This window comes from Pelobates fuscus, chromosome 2, assembly GCF_036172605.1.
Source record: "Pelobates fuscus isolate aPelFus1 chromosome 2, aPelFus1.pri, whole genome shotgun sequence".
Lineage (NCBI taxonomy): Eukaryota > Metazoa > Chordata > Amphibia > Anura > Pelobatidae > Pelobates > Pelobates fuscus.
Window position 1 is genome coordinate 350,688,739 of NC_086318.1, and position 16,580 is coordinate 350,705,318.

General features: G+C 40.8%; 1 protein-coding gene across 2 annotated transcripts in view; it reads right to left on the reverse strand.

Annotated features, from left to right (window-relative positions):
- Positions 1 to 16,580, reverse strand: part of DHX57 (DExH-box helicase 57) — a 34,067-nt gene that overhangs the window by 3,462 nt on the left and 14,025 nt on the right. For both annotated transcript variants that reach the window (XM_063443625.1, XM_063443624.1), the window contains exons 11-22: positions 16,433 to 16,487; positions 16,121 to 16,338; positions 14,347 to 14,463; positions 13,012 to 13,108; positions 12,147 to 12,320; positions 7,291 to 7,491; positions 6,858 to 7,134; positions 6,025 to 6,120; positions 4,120 to 4,203; positions 2,996 to 3,133; positions 1,657 to 1,731; positions 568 to 702 (exon numbers count right to left, since the gene is read on the reverse strand). In XM_063443625.1, the coding sequence (XP_063299695.1) occupies positions 568 to 702; positions 1,657 to 1,731; positions 2,996 to 3,133; positions 4,120 to 4,203; positions 6,025 to 6,120; positions 6,858 to 7,134; positions 7,291 to 7,491; positions 12,147 to 12,320; positions 13,012 to 13,108; positions 14,347 to 14,463; positions 16,121 to 16,338; positions 16,433 to 16,487 (1,667 nt within the window). The remainder of the gene's footprint in view (positions 1 to 567; positions 703 to 1,656; positions 1,732 to 2,995; positions 3,134 to 4,119; positions 4,204 to 6,024; positions 6,121 to 6,857; positions 7,135 to 7,290; positions 7,492 to 12,146; positions 12,321 to 13,011; positions 13,109 to 14,346; positions 14,464 to 16,120; positions 16,339 to 16,432; positions 16,488 to 16,580) is intronic.

Here is a 16,580-nt window from a genome sequence, read left to right on the forward strand (position 1 = left end):
TAAAGTTTACTCCAAGTACCGTGACCCCTTAACTGATTTGAAGTGATTAAGGTGCCAACTTTTTTGAAGCCTGCAGCCTACTTTCAGCCACATCATTGGGATACCATTAGAACAACTTGGAACGGTGAGTGGGTAATGTAAACAACCTGTGACAAATTGGCATCTAAGCCCAGAAAGCCAGTGGCGCCACACCCCCTGTGCTGCCAATGTTGACCTCGCTTGGTGTGACATCATCCGTGGAGGATTAGGCTGCAGGGAGAACCGGGCCTTTATGCTTTTATTTATACATAGAGGGAGGTAGGCAGACAAGCACATCAAGGGGCACAATAAACATTTTTTTAATGAAAACACTTGTTTTGGTTTGAGTAACCCTTTAAGAGGACACTCTAGTGGCTTTTTATAGAAGTATTTCCAAAAAAACTATTCACCTGAATACCTAAGGTTTCGGTGGAGATTATTCAAATTTAGAACATTGCTCCACTTTTCCTGTTCGTAACACTTTTATTAATGTAACTCACTGTGATATGTATTATAAATAATCAAAGACTTCAAGAAAACTTGTCTGACCTGGTAATTTACTGAAGATGGGTGAATGTTAACATAACCGTCATTCTTTGTAACAAATTTTAATTCTTCGGCTTTTGGCTGCATTTTCACCGCGCCTGCTCTGGTCACCTGAAATTTGCCTTCTGGAGTCTTCACCTACATGACAAATACATTTATATATATAAAAAAAAGAGCAATCAAAGTATAATTCAAACATGAAGTAGTTAAATATTAATTCTAACCAACGTCCAGAAAACAGCCTGTTAGAGCAACACTCCACAGCATCTTGAGAACAGACATTCCCTCAACTTACATGGATAGTCTAACCCCCTTATCACTCACAACCCTTGCAGTGACACTAACTGCAGTAACATTACAGTGTTGCACAAACAACATGGGACAACAGGAATGCAACATGCTTCACCGTGGCTCCCTCTAGTGGTGAAATGGAATACTCTATTTTACTGAAGGAAAGACGTTATAATTGTTGAAAAGTCAAATGATATATTTCCAACGGGTTTTGTAGTACTAGATTTATTGAGTCAATGATATAGTACTAGACAGAAACAAACCACAGCAGTTTTGGAAGCTTAAAATTAAACATTCCTATCCACAATTATGTCAATTTTGTAAAATCTATTTCCCCACTAAAGGGAGACACCTCAATCCATATCCAGTTGAACAAAACATTTCTAGAATATTTTCTAGGAACAATGGACTTCTCTTATACAGGTACCAGCAAAGCTTGCTGCTCTATAGATATACTAAAATTCAGCCTCTTCATGGACACCAGTGTGTCTCTATAGACAGGAACTCTGTATACTGACGCTATCTATAGACATCATCACCTAGGCACTCGTTTTCACAGATGGACAATTCACTCTTTACAAAGTAATGCTGGTCAATGTGTTCTTTTTACCACTGTGATAATATCCTCTATATTATGATCTAAATGCAGTTCCTGGATCAATCTATGCAGTTAAAATTAATTTTTCACATTTGTATCCCTCCCCTAATTAAATGAAAACTCTGGCTACTCTGTCTTTAGCAGTTTGGTTATTTCTTCACAGTATTGCATAGATGCATACAGACAGCGGTATGAGAACTTACCTGGACTACATTAGGGTACAAAGCTGCACATAACATTGCCGACATTAACCGGATATTCTCTGCATTGGTATTTGCCTGCACAGAAGAGAAATGAAGCACAGCATAGGTCAATGCAGAATCCACAAATATAAGATTCACCTACATTTACCCGCATTTAAAGTTAATCTCGTCTGGTTTAAAGAGTTAATGGCCAATATCATGCTTCAAAGCACACATGCAGACATATAAAGATTTAATAACAGTAGCTTGTTTTCCACGCTTATAAAATCTTTTCATAATATGATACTAAAAATATTTGGATCAGCGGAAGGACTATTTGTCTAGGTAAAGAAATACTCTAGGTAAAGAATACAATTAAATAAATGTGCATTTATTTATTTTTTGTTATAAAGGGTCTTCCCAAGTTCTACAAGATTGCCCCATTGCTATCCAGTACAAAATGCATAGTTCATGCTAGGTCGTTTCTAATCAAACAGAGTGAGAACTGGGTCCAGCCAGATATAGGGGGAAGGATCAGATTGTGTATGCATGAGACATGCGCACACAGCACAACCAACATACAATAGCAGACACGCTCACGGCAAATGGAAAGGCTGTGTCTGTGCAGTACGCATTCTGATGACAACTGCTAAACTTCTAGACATTTAGCATAGCCAGCCCAGAACTCTGGTTCTATGCTGATTGAGGCCATCAAATAAATGAAAATATATCTATGTCAAGAGGAAATGCTGCACATACATAGTTCTTTCATCATAATCAATTCAACAGTTGCCTTTTGTCTCACACTTCCTGAAAAGAAGTGTTCATTTTGGAACCTATTTTATGTTTAGTACTTTAGAAGTTCTTATTTCCTGCTCTCTTAATTGACAGCTAATCCAAAGCAGCCTGCAGAATGAAATTAGATAAGAAATTAAAACTTCCAACTTCTCAGGGAAAAAAAAAAACCCACAAGGCTACCTCTTCAGACAGGCACATTTGGGACCTATTTCCGCACAAAATTTGTATTTTATTCATATTTATTCAAATTGTATTTGGGGGAAAAAAATCTAGTATTTAAATATTTTTTTTACAGCTTCACATGTGCTCACTGTGTCTACAATACTGCTCTATGAGAAGCATTTAATAGAACATTGCCCAGCAAGAACAAGAAAGATAGTGCAGGGCAAATCCGCTGAACTCCAGAACAGGTATGATTTTAGGGATTTAGCTAGAAGATATCAAAAATATAAAATTTATGTTTGGTGTTTTTAATTTTATTTTAGCCGACTTGTTGAAGTACACTGAAAATTATACATTTAACCTAGACTTCACCTTTCGTGTTTTTGGAAACTTGTTTTACCTCTTCCCCAGTTGCCTCCAGAACACCATCTCCTTTGTAAGCCCACCTCTTCTCAATATCTCTGGCCCGCAAACCTTCCTTGATAAACCCAATGTCAGACAGAAGCTCAGTGAACTGTCTCTTTAAGCTGGCGATCTCCTGAAATACAAAGAAATCGTAAACAGAAGCAGAATCGGAACGCTCATACCTGCTCTGTTGCAGCTCTGCAAACCAAATCGCATGCAACCACAAAAAGGTCCTAATGCTTGGCTAGCACTATTTACTAATGTATACTGGTAATGTACTTATGCAGGACATTTATTGTTTGCTTGGAATGTTATATACATTGCAAACTCTTAATAGCAAATATAGGATACAATATATATGAAAATTCATATAGAGCTATGAGCAGCTCTGTATAAGCAGTCATGGGTAATTAATAGATTCAGCTATAAAAAAGTTAAATAACACTATAGTCACCAGAACAACTACAGCTTAATGAATTTGTACTCAGTCCCTGCAGGCTTTTTAGAGAAAAGGCAGTATTTACATTACAGCCTAGGAACACCTCTAATGGACACTCCTCAGACGGCAACTAGAGGTGCTTCCTGGGGCAGTGCTGCACAGTGTGCAGCACGGACGTTCAGTTTCTTCACCCTCTGGATTGGAACTTTGCCCATTGAATCAAAGCATCTTTATGAGGAAATGCTGACTGACCAGGGCGGTATTAGGCTCTGCCCCATTCCGCCTCCTTGGTTGAGATCATCATAATTGATGATCTCAGCTAATCTAATACTTTCCAAGGAGGCGGGGCCAGACGCAAAGTGCCCTGAGCAGTGCTGGACAAAGGCGAGCAAATCACTTTTCCAAGCAGAAGTAAAGGGTCCCGACCACCTAAATGGTTGTTTTAGAACATATTTGTGTTCCAAACACTATAAAAAATAAAAAAAAAAGGGAATATTCTAATAAAGTTTTTATTTAGATAAGAGAAGTTAATTTCGGAAGAGAAGCTAGATTAGCACATGAAAGAGGATACTTCTAAATTAAAATGCAGATGTAAATACTAATCCATGAGAGGCATATTCAAAGAATAGCACGAAAAACCGAATCTTGCAATTTAATTATATAAATTATATAAAACGTACCTGCAGCACTCTGATGGATAAGAAGTTATCTCTGCAATACTGATAAGCTGCTCGAGAACTCTCCTTCATGACCAAACTCCATCCCTGGGGATAAAAATGTATTTTATATCAGTACAGAATCTAATGGATTAAACATATAGTATTATTGTTCTGCAAGTTTCATTATTACCTGTCTATGGATATTGATTTTACAAATCAGGTTTTCTGTTTTCATTATTCATCTTTGTAGTTGAGCGGATGCTATTAAAAACGTCCCAGCTGCTCACCACCCTAGCCCCATTAACCACAAAGGACCACTTCAGATATATTCAGCTCAGGGACTTTGCGGGTAAGACACAAGTGAGGGAGGCTGCTCATACCAGACCAACATTCTTTGAAAAATTGTGCATGTCCGGCCTAATCACCCTCCTCTACACCCAACTAAGCGCACCAACTGATAAGACATACACTCCCACTTATGTCACACAATGGGAAACCGACCTACAACAAACACTAGAGGGGGGAGAGTGGCAAGATATTTGGGAAGCAGCAGCAAAAACATCCATCTGTGTACTCCATCAAGAACAATGCTATAAAACACTTATGCGGTGGTACACCACACCGGTTAAACTGTACCGCATGGGTAAAACACCTATTGACACGTGCTGGAGGGGGTGCGGGGAGAAGGGTACGTACATACACATGTGGTGGACGTGCCCCAAAGTGATGACATACTGGGAAGGAATAGCCCACCTTATGACAGAAGTACTACACAAAACATTGACCCCGGACCCGTGGTCCTTCCTGATAGCAAGACCAGTAGACTGCCTGACCAACAAAGAACAAAGACTGTTCAATAAGATATCCCTGGCCGCAAGGCGAGCCTTGGCGCATACCTGGCTACAAACTGATATGCCACAAATGGAAAAAGTCATCCGTAACATCAAAGAGGCACACCTCATGGATAAATTAACAGCACAAATAAGGGACACATACCCTCTATTCATCAAGACATGGGAGCCGTGGGAGGACTATACCGATCGTTGAGAACGACAGACACAGTGACGAATTTTCAGGTACACACTTTTTGGAGATGGCCACCGGTGCCGGCCACCCCGATCTCATGGATGCCCATTCTACACGGACGCCACCCCGTCCTGCCCCTTCCCCCCTCCTCCCTGCCTTCTCTTCTCCTACCAAACTTCTCTACTTTTCACCCTGACCCACTCTCGGGTCATATCATAAAACTGTTCATGTATTGATAGGGTGTATAAGACACAGATATAAGGCCACAGGCCGCAAATGTATAGATTATATTGATACACAGAGATAATGAACGGGGTACATGTGGATAGCAACTAATATCTGAGATAGCCCAGAGGCCGAAGACACACCCTCGAGAGGGATCGATTGTCCTTACATCACAAAACCAGAATAGTAAACTAATGTATACTGAAGGATAAGCTCCCATTACTGTTCATAGTTGCTCTGGCTAGACCAGTCTTGTGTAACCCGGTATGGAATGTTTCAATGATCATTGTATATTTGCACCACTGTCAAGAAATATTTTACTGTATAACTATACAAGCATATACCCTATAAGTATGTTGTCTCCAATAGACATGCATGAAATTATAAATAAAGATTTAAAAAAAACAAACAAAAAACAAAAACGTCCCAGCTGGGGACAAACGTTATTCCTCTGGTCTTGCACTTTTTAAATGGGGGAGCACTTTAAACTATAAATTAAGAGATCCTGTGAGTGAATGCTATCTTGTGGATATAAGACTGTCCTGGAGCGCAGTTTCACTCGCGTGCTGTGTGTGTATACCTCTCTATATCTATGTTAAGATCCACATAAGGAGAGCTGGCCCTGATATATTCAGTTCGCTGCAAAGCGGTGAGGTGGTTTCACTTTTTATTTACCTTGTAAGCCTGAAGAAGGGCCAGATGATCACTGCTTGCTATAGCAAATTCTTGCTTTTTCTTGTTAGCATCTTCTCTTTTGTCCCAGGGACAGACCTAATAATAATAATTAAATAAATAAAAATCGAATGCTAAAAAATGATACATCAACAAGCAAAGTATATGAAGTAGATCTATGTTGAAAAATTTCAACTATATAATGGTCTTCGTGCAAATTTTAGCATTTTCAAAACATTTTTGATTTTTATCACTTCAATCCTTAAAAATCGACTAATAAACATGGTTAGATTTTCCATTGACTGGCAATACCAAAAACAAGAAATCAAAGTTTGATTATGTGCATCTTCATAACCAGGCTCTTCTGAAATAAAGTTTGAATTACTAAAAAAATCCAAACATTGTAATCTCATTGTAATTAATTATAATAAATATTTATTAGCAACCCAGGTTGCCTAACTATGTTAATAGTGCAGTGAAGGAATTACGTGTTACAACAAAAAAATAAAGCTTATAGAAAAAGCTATCCACGGTCGCACCACTTAAATCTGAAAACAGTCTGGAACCAGCACAGTTATTACCATGTCTGAAAATAATCCTTTTATGTTAGTATTTGATACAAATGCAAGATAAGGGTTTGTGTACAATTCGGAGATGTGAGAATACCCACCAACTCAAAAAAAAAAAAAGTATCACTTTTACGTAGGATTTTAAAAAGTTACAACCAATATAGTTCTACATAAAAACAATGTTTTCGTGGATACCATTTTGTTTAAGTCAACAACACACATTTTATTGAAGTGAATTATTTTAGTCATCAAGCCAATAATACTTACAAAAGGAGATTTAAAAGCCAGACTACCCGCAATAGTGAGAGCAGGATCAAGGCATCGAAATATGGCACCAAAAAGCATTAGTTTCCCGATTCTCACATCAACCGGGAGAGACGCCAAATGGTACCCAAGGGGGGTAAGCTTTTCCTCTGACGTAAGAGCCCCAAGGTCCTGAAGACGAAGCTTGGAAGCCTGGAGAGATTCTATCCGTGGGGGCTCTATTAATTGCATCAAAACTGATTGGAGACGGCACTCTGAGAACATCTCCAAAATCTTTATTCTTCAGGGAAAAAGGGTAATTTTGGAAAAAAAATTATAATACAGTATACATTAATTAATAGTTATTTTTAGTTTAATTTTTAAAGAATGATTTTACATTGGTGAGTTTTTGTACTATACAAAAGCCAATATAAATCTCTCCTCAAATATGCCATACCTCAAGCACAACTGTTCTAGAGGAATTCTCTGGATCTCTGGCAGCTGCTGTTCTAACAGTTGATGCTCATAGTGATGGCTGGTAAAGAGGTGAAAACAGACCCCGGAGGCCACACGTCCTGCTCTTCCTTTCCTCTGCAAAGCATTGGCTTGTGAAACCCATGTATCCTCCAAGCTCTCCATACCTTTACATGGGTCATACCTAAATATGCGATAAGAAGCAATCATCAGATTAGATGTTTTAGTTTAAAAGATCTAAAATTGATAATACCTTGAATGCAGCTTGGCTCTTTCCTCTGCAAAAGTTAATTACTTCAACACCCTCATAACCACACTCTCCCGCGAACCCAAACGACTATTTCACACATTTAACTCTCTTCTTCGCCCTGCTGTTCCTCCTCCACCTACTAACTTGACCGCCTCAGACTTTGCAACTCACTTCACTGACAAGATCTCTACAATCAGAGAAGAGATCTCTCATCTTTCTTCTTCCCCTTACAATATTTCCCATAACTTCCCTCCCTCTGCTGTTCTATGTTCATTCGCACCCGCTACATTGGAAGAGGTTTCTGTTCTGCTCCAGTCCTCCCGCCCCACCACCTGCTCCCTAGATCCAATTCCCTCGCATCTCATCCGTACTCTGTCTTCTTCTCTTTCTCCACCTCTCACTAAAATTCTCAATCTCTCTCTCTCCTCTGGTATATTTCTATTGCCCTTCAAACATGCAACTGTAACCCCAATTCTAAAGAAGCCCAATCTTGACCTCGAGTCCAACTCTCTGCTAGACCCGCTTCAGTCTGGTTTCCGCGCTAAGCACTCTGTGGAAACGGCACTGACCAAAGTATCCAATGATCTACTCGCTGCCAAATCTCGTGGTCACTACTCTATCCTAATTCTCCTTGACCTGTCTACGGCTTTTGACACTGTTGATCATCAACAGCTTCTTCTCATCCTCCGCAATATCGGTCTACAAGATATTGCTCTATCCTGGTGCCTCCTACCTCTCCCAGCGCTCTTTCAGTGTTTCTTTCTCTAGCTCTGCTTCTTCTCCCCAACTCCTCTCTGTTGGTGTCCCCCAAAGTTCAGTCCTTGGTCCCCTACTGTTCTCCATCTATACTGCCTCCCTTGGTAAACTAATTAGCTCCTTTGGCTTCCAATATCATTTCTATGCAGATGACATGCAAATCTACCTGTCCTCTCCTGATCTCTCCCCGTCCCTCTTGACTAGTGTCTCTGACTGCCTCTCTGCTTTTTCTAACTGGATGGCTGCCCACTTCCTTAAACTAAACTTGACCAAAACTGAAATTCTGGTCTTTCCTCCCTCAAGTGTTGTTACTCCTGTGTCTGTCTCCCTCCAAGTCAACGGTGCTACCATCAGCTCCACCACGCAGGCTCGCTGCCTAGGTGTTCTCTTTGACTCCGACCTCTCCTTCAAGCCTCATGTTCAATCTATCGCCAAATCCTGTCATTTCCATCTCAAAAACATTGCGCGCATCCGCCCCTACTTAACGCCAGATGCGACTATGGTGTTGGTCCATTCCACTGTCCTTTCTCGCCTTGACTACTGTAATCCGCTTCTCAGTGGTCTTACGTGCTCCTAACTTGCGCCGTTACAGTCCATAATGAATGCGGCGGCGAGGCTCATCTTTCTGTCCGCCCGCACCTCCCATGCCTCACCCTTCTGTCAGTCCCTACATTCGCTTCCTATAAAATATAGAGCTCAATTTAAAATTCTGGTTCTTGCTTTCAAATCTCTACATAATGCTGCTCCCACCTATCTAACCTCCCTTATACACAAGTATGTCCCTTACGATCTGCTGAAGACTTCCGTCTATCTTCTGTCCGTACTCCCACCTCTGATGCTCGCCTTCAAGATTTCTCGAGGGCTGCACCGTTCCTGTGGAACACGCTTCCCTCCTCCGTTAGATGCTCACCCAGTCTCCACTCCTTCAAAAAAACGTTAAAAAACCCACTTCTTCGGGGGGGCGTGGCCGACAGCAAAACAGGGCGGACGTCTTCTCACGGAGCTCCGCTCAGACCCAGAGTAAAACACGGGGAAAAAAACACGAAATTGTGGAAATCTTACCCGAAAGACAGACACCCCCACAGCAGAGATAATGGGGAAGAAAAATAAGAAGCACCAAGGTCCAGCCAAGCCCCAACAGCCTGACATCAGGTCAGCCTTCGAGAGGCCTGTGAACTCACAGAGACCTAAGATGGCGCCCGAAGCCTGCTGCACACCCGAGGCATCTGAAGCCTCCCTGGAAGAGGAAGACTCATTGCCATCTCCTCGATCCTACATCACAGAGTCTGAGGAAGATGAGGCACCTGCCACGAGAGGCGACATAAAACGGCTTCTAGTTGAGATAAGGCAGATTTGGAGGGACGACCTCCAGAAAGTGCAGACTGAGGTGGAGGAGGTAAGGCAGAAAGTTAAAAGCCTAGAAACAAGAGAAACCTCCAGGGACGAAAAAATACAGAATGCAAGCCGGGACATACAGGAGCTTGCCTCACACATTAAGCACATGAGACGCACACTCACCACAATGGAGGTCAGACACAGGCGGAAAAACCTATGCCTCAGAGGCATCCCTGAAAAAGTGGACAACACACAGCTCCTGCCTTATACCCACAGCCTCCTGACAGCCATGGGCATTGCCAACAACCCTGACTTACCACAGGTCACTTCGGCATTCAGAGTACGGAAGTCTGCGGCAGCACCCAGAGATGTAATCGTGCTGACCCGAGACATCTCCGTGAGATCTGCCATACTGACAAAATCCAGAGAATTGGTGAAGGTATCAGTTGAGGGCCACATGATAGCTGTCTATCCGGATACACCATTTTCCATCCTCACAGAAAAGAGGCAACTTGCACCTATAGCCAAGAAACTCAGAGACGCCAATATCAGGTACCGCTGGGGCATGGAAGGATCCCTCCTCACAGAAATTGAGGGAGAGAGCCACACACTTACCTCGGGGGATGACATGGAGCTCTTCCTACAAAGGGCCGGCCTGACAAATGTGCCACAGCAAGGGACCTCACCTCCCACCAAAAACCCAGGGGACTCAGAGAGCATTAACAAACGCCGGCACAAGGCGCCGACTAACAGCGCAATCAAGAGGCTGACTCCGTTGCCCAAGGCTGCGAGAACCAGCTCCGACAAGTGATGGGGACCACACAGAGACAGAAGGAGTTACAGAAACCCCTTTGCAACACACCATGGCACATTGGCCCACAGGACTCTGTAACTAGGCACAGCTCCTTATGGTCCGCAATTGACCACAGAGTAACAGCAAGTAGACAACAGAGACTGCTCAACACCTTTCTATTGATCCCTACTGTTACATCCATTACTGTTTTCATACCCATTAAGATATTAATATGCCCACGTTTTTTACTTAACTGAATATATTGGAAAAGTTGATTATGCTATTCTAAACTGAATAAAATATATATATAAAAAAAAAAAACACTTCTTCATAAAAGCGTATCAATAAAACTGTTAATAGCTCCCAACTGATTCCTCTTCTGCAACTGTCACTAGTCTAATACTATCCTTACCTTTCTGTGTCATTTTACCACACTCCCTCTAGCATGTAAGCTCATTGAGCAGGGCCCTCAACCCCTCTGTTCCTGTGTGTCCAACTTGTCTGGTTACAACTACATGTCTGTTCGTCCACCCATTGTAAAGCGCTGCGGAATTTGACGGCGCTCTATAAATATAATAATAATCATAATAATAATAATAATAATGCTTTTTTTTTTCATGTTCCTCAAACAATTTCTGAACATTTTTTGCAGTGTGGCAGGGTGCATTATCTTGCTGAAAGAGGCCAATGTCATCAGTGAACACCATTTTCATGAAGAGTTGTACGAGGTCTGTAGCTAGGTGGTATGTGTCAAAGTAACATCCACATGAATGCAAGGACCCAAGGTTCCCAGCAGAACATTGCCCAGAGCATAAAATACTGCCTCCACCAGCCTGACTTCTTCCCTTCGTGCATGCGGCTATGATCTCTTCCTCAAGTAAACCACGCACACGCACACAAGATTTATCAGACCAGGCAACCATCTTCCATACCTACACGGTCCAGTTCTGACACTCACGTCCCCATTAAAGGTGCTTGACTGGTCTGCGACAATGCAGCCCGATATGCAGAAAACTGAGATGCACCGTGTGTTCCGACACCTTTTTATCATAGCCTGCATAAATTTTTTCAGCATTAGCTCTTCTGTGTGCTCAGACCAGATGAGCTAGCTCCCCACGTGCATCATTGAGTCTTAAGCACCCATGACCCTGATGCCGATTCACCGGTTGTCCTTACTTGCAACACTTTTGGTAGGTACGTATCTCTACATACTGATAACATCCCTCAAGACTTGCCGTTCTGGAGATGCTCTGACCCCAAACCCCCCACTAATATGACAACCCTGCAATACTTTAAATAGGGAGCAAGAAATTATTTACATCATCGAGACAACCTCATTAAACAGTTTCGGCAACTGGAAGCTGTTGTTTTAGGCTTTCTGCCCAGAAGATAGTTTATTTCATCACAAGTTGTAGAGAGTTTACTAGTTTGCGGAAATGATTCCCAATATGAACAAAATTAATGTTATTAACAATTTTTCAATGAACCAATATAAATAAAATTTGCAGGATAAATGCTATACACCATTTTTACACTTGACTTGTTTGATTTAGGGAGTTTATTCCAGGTCTGAATTACATCATTTTAGATGACAAGTAATATGTAAAAAAAAAAAAAAAAAAAACATTTTAAATTATGCTCACCACGTCCACTAGAATATAATCTGCTATTGAGCTGACAGCCACCATTTATATCGCACACTTACCTTGTCTCTCTCATTTTTCCAGAGTCAATGACATATACCACGTCATCAATAGTGATGGATGTTTCTGCAATATTGGTGGAGATAATTATCTTGGTCACACCTTGAGGCGGCCTTATGAAAACAGACTGCTGCTCTTCACTGGACAGGGATGAGTGCAGAGGATAAATCACACACCTAGCAGAATTAACATAAAAAGACTGCAGTGAACAACTCATTTAAGATCTGTAGAAATGTTACTTTGGTTGGTTTACGGAGAAAAAGAAAAACAACCCCCACACAACTAATATGGCTGGGCCACTTATCAGCGAATAATGCTCCAGCTACTGTATATTACAATAGCTCAGTAATTATTCCCTGAAGGGTCAGCCAGAGTTTTTATTCTTCCCAAGTAGATAGAATGAATACCATTAAGCTACGCAAAAATAACAGTGATCACAAGAAATATGTGAAAACTAAATTTAACCATGGCTATTCAAAGTTTTAGCTAGTCAAGCAATAAGTTGGCTTAATAACTATTTTAATCTGTTAGTGTGATTATTATTTAATAGTTTTTGGTTTTTTTTAACTATTGAAATTGGAGATAGGGCATATGTATTATTGTGTGCAGTATGTGAAGGTAAAAGGTGGCACAGTCTGGCAGCCATATTGGTTTTGGCTTAGACACCTTTATTGCTGCTACAGCTATATCATTTTATTAATATATCAAAAAAATGAAGTATCTTTCCAGTTATGGCTCAGAGTAGCTCCCTGCCAGAAATGAATTGGTAAATTAGTCTGAAGCAGCAAGAATACATTTTTCCAGACAAACTTCCAAATACACACATATAAAAACAACACACACACACACACACACACACACACTTACTTGTTCTTGTGTCTGTTACTAAACAAGGCATTTGATTGGAGCTGCTCATAAAGCATTTTAATTTCTGCCAACCCAGGCAAGAATACCAAAACAGCACCTGAAACAGAAATGAGGATTTTAGCATTGACATTAATAGCGCTGTGAGATTCTTTGTTACAGACAACTGTATCAACATGTGCATTATTACCTGCTACCTTACATCTACCTTCACCATGAGACAGTAATTATCACAAAAATGTGTGTTGGATTTCAAATTGTTTCACGTGGATTGTGAAAACTTGACTGTACACACTAGATCAGCTCCTGTGTTTTCCTGATGATGTTTAAGCATCACTAAAGACTTACAAAGTAGCATGGAAATATAGTTTGTCTAAACATACCTCTGCCAGTCTTGACAGAGACAACACAAACCTGGAATGAACCAATGTTAATGAAGACAAATTCTGGGGATAAAATATAATGTTGCCTTTTTTTAAATCACCTTGAATATGCTGTGCAATTTTGGGCACCTGTTCTAAAGAAGGATAATATGGCACTAGAAAAAGTGCAGAGGCGGGCTACAAAATTAATAAAAGGAATGGAACATTTTAGTTATGGAGAAAAGTTAACATATTGAAATCTCTTTAGTTTAGAAAAAAGGACCCTCAGAGGGGTTATGATAACATTATACAAGTATATTTGGGGCCAATACAAACCATTGTCTGGAAATATATTCATAAACAGGACACGAGGTCATGCGTTTAGACTGGAAGAAAGAAGATTTCGTCTAAGGCAAAGGAAAGGGTTTTTACAGTAAGAACAATCAGGATGTGGAATTCTCTGCCTGAAGAAGAGTCTGTACAGATGTTTAAACAGCAACTAGATGAATACTTGCAAAAACCTAACATGAATACTTGCATAAAACCATAACATATACTCAGGAATATAATTTTTAATTTGTGGGGTAACAGCTTCTTAATCCAAGGAGAGATCTGACTGCCATTCTGGGGTTGAGAAGGTTTTTTCCCCTAATTTATTGCAAATTGGAAAACACTTTACACTTGTTTGTTGCCTTCTTGTGGATGAACAGCAAAAGCAGATGTGAAAAAGTCTGAACTTGATGGATGCATGTCTTTTTTTCATAATATGTAGATTTTACATGGTATACCACAACAATCTCTGTGGCTAAATGTGCTTAAAAGCAGAGATAGAAGTACATGATGATGATAGTTCATGAGAATCTGTGTTCCTCACAACCAGCCTAAGGCTTGTGGTCATTGAAGCCCAACATTCAAGTGAACAGTTTTTTATTTGATTAGCAGGTCTATTTTACTCCAGTGTGCGATGGGTACTCACCTGGTGGGTATGAATGTTTGCCAATCACTATCCATTCCAATAAGGCTTCAATCAACTCCAAATTTATTTTATCCAAATCCATGGCAGATAATGTCTTAACAACAGATTTGCTGACACCTGCAGAATGAAATAGAAAAAGTAAAAATGATGCTTATTTGTCCGATATGTTCTTTGTGTTTTTAGATTTGGGTCTTTCCACTCTAGGGCTGTCCCTCCATCCGTGTTTTTGACCATTTTTTATTTATTTTTTTAACTTATTTAATTTCTTGGTGCATCAATTTCAATATGGCATTGAGTGACAAAATACGCATACATCATCAAGGAACATCACAAAGCATACAAGTCAGGATTCATGCACCATTTAAAATAAAATAAAATGAAAGAGACATGGAACAAGGCATATGACTAATAAGTATGCAGTGGTGTATTTATGATTTGTGCTGCCCTAGGCAGGACGGTGCAAGGCACCCCCCAATTAAAATTTTCCCCACCCCTTCCTGTCAAGGCCGCACTTTGACTGACAGGCGCTCACTCACTGATAGATGCATACACTCCTTGACAGACACATACCCTCATATACACTGACAAACAATGACACACACACACTCACTGATTTGACACACTGAAACAGACACACAGACGCTCACACTTACAGACACACACACACACACACACATTTCCCCCAACACCCCGAGCCGGCCTGCTCTTGAACCCCCCAGGACACGAGGCAAACAAGGGATCTGCTTGGGTGTTTGAGGGCGGCTTTTTTTGCCGCCCCCCTGCAAAGTGCCGCCCAAGGCAAATGCTTTGTTTGCCTTGTGTAAGATACGTCACTTCAAGTATGATGAATAGTTATAGCGGTAAATAGCCATGGGGTCCAATGTGCACCTAAGGATTATGCTGGGAGCGATTTATAGCAAAACAGACATAGTCTAGTGATATTATAGCATAGGTGATCATGTAATCACGATTGAGCATATAGTAATTATCGGATGCATAAAGTGCAAAAGCGCTTCTCACAGTGTATTAACCGCGGTAGCGGTGATTACAAGAGGTAGTGCCCCTAGCAGGGGAGCATGGTTGGACTTTAATGCTTCAAGAGTGTGTGACTCATAACTAAGGGGGTCGACTGGGGGGGGTATGGCAGAAGCAGAGATTACATATTTCCTTCTACCCGTACAAATTCATACCAGCATTTGGATCTGAGATAGGCTGAAAGTGGTCAACTGAAACTCTTGGCCAATCAGGCTAATGCTTCCTCAAGCAGGACACACTATGAATGGGCTACTAGGGACTCTCATTTAGCATTAAAACATTAGAAATAGTTTAAAGATAGTTTAAAAGGAAGCATGGTGCCTGGGGACTGCAAACACTATAAATAAAAGGACACAAGGAACACTATAGTGTGGGCATACAAACATGTATTCCTGACACTGTAGTTGCAAAAGCGCTGTTTAGGTGTTCAGCGCCCCTAGCCCCCTCGTTAGAAAGGCATTTTTACTCATTTTATTTCCAACGCTGCGCCGGTCTCATCACAGTTAGCCTTTCCTCCTTGGCTGAGGTCATCACATTTGACAATCTCATCCAATTCAATCCTTCCCAACAGAAATGCAGTGGGAGGCTATCGCGCATGTGTTGCAAAATGGCAACCTTAAGCTGTAGTTGTCTACGGACAAGAATCACCAACATTATTGGATCTTTACAGATGTAGACATTTTCTAACACTGTTTCACGGTCACAGTTAAAAAGTACGTAGCTATCCATTCCAGCTTACTATGATAACGAGTGGAGAGTTCTTTAAAGCTCAGTTGTTGGTCTGGAATAGAGTCCTTCACCACTGTGGTTTCCTGGATACTTAATGAGGAGTTAATAGCCTGATCCAGATCATCCATCAAGTCTCCATAACTCTTTCCTTTCTGCTTCTGTCCAGAGTACTTTCCAGGAGGAAGCTTTGTAGAACGATGATATGGACTACCATCTTCCACCACATACCTGAAAAAAGACAAAGGGAAATGTTATATGGACTCTCCTTAAGAATGTAATTTTGCATAATTCTTACAGAACATGCCTTAAATATATGTCTTACCTAGTTTTTGCAATGGCATCTTCTAGAAAGTATTGATCAACTGGAAAAGTGCGACCTTGAATATATAAAACATTGATGGGGTCAAGAAAAGGCCTACATACAAAAAACACATTGACAGGAAGTAAAAGATAAGATTTCCACTATCAAT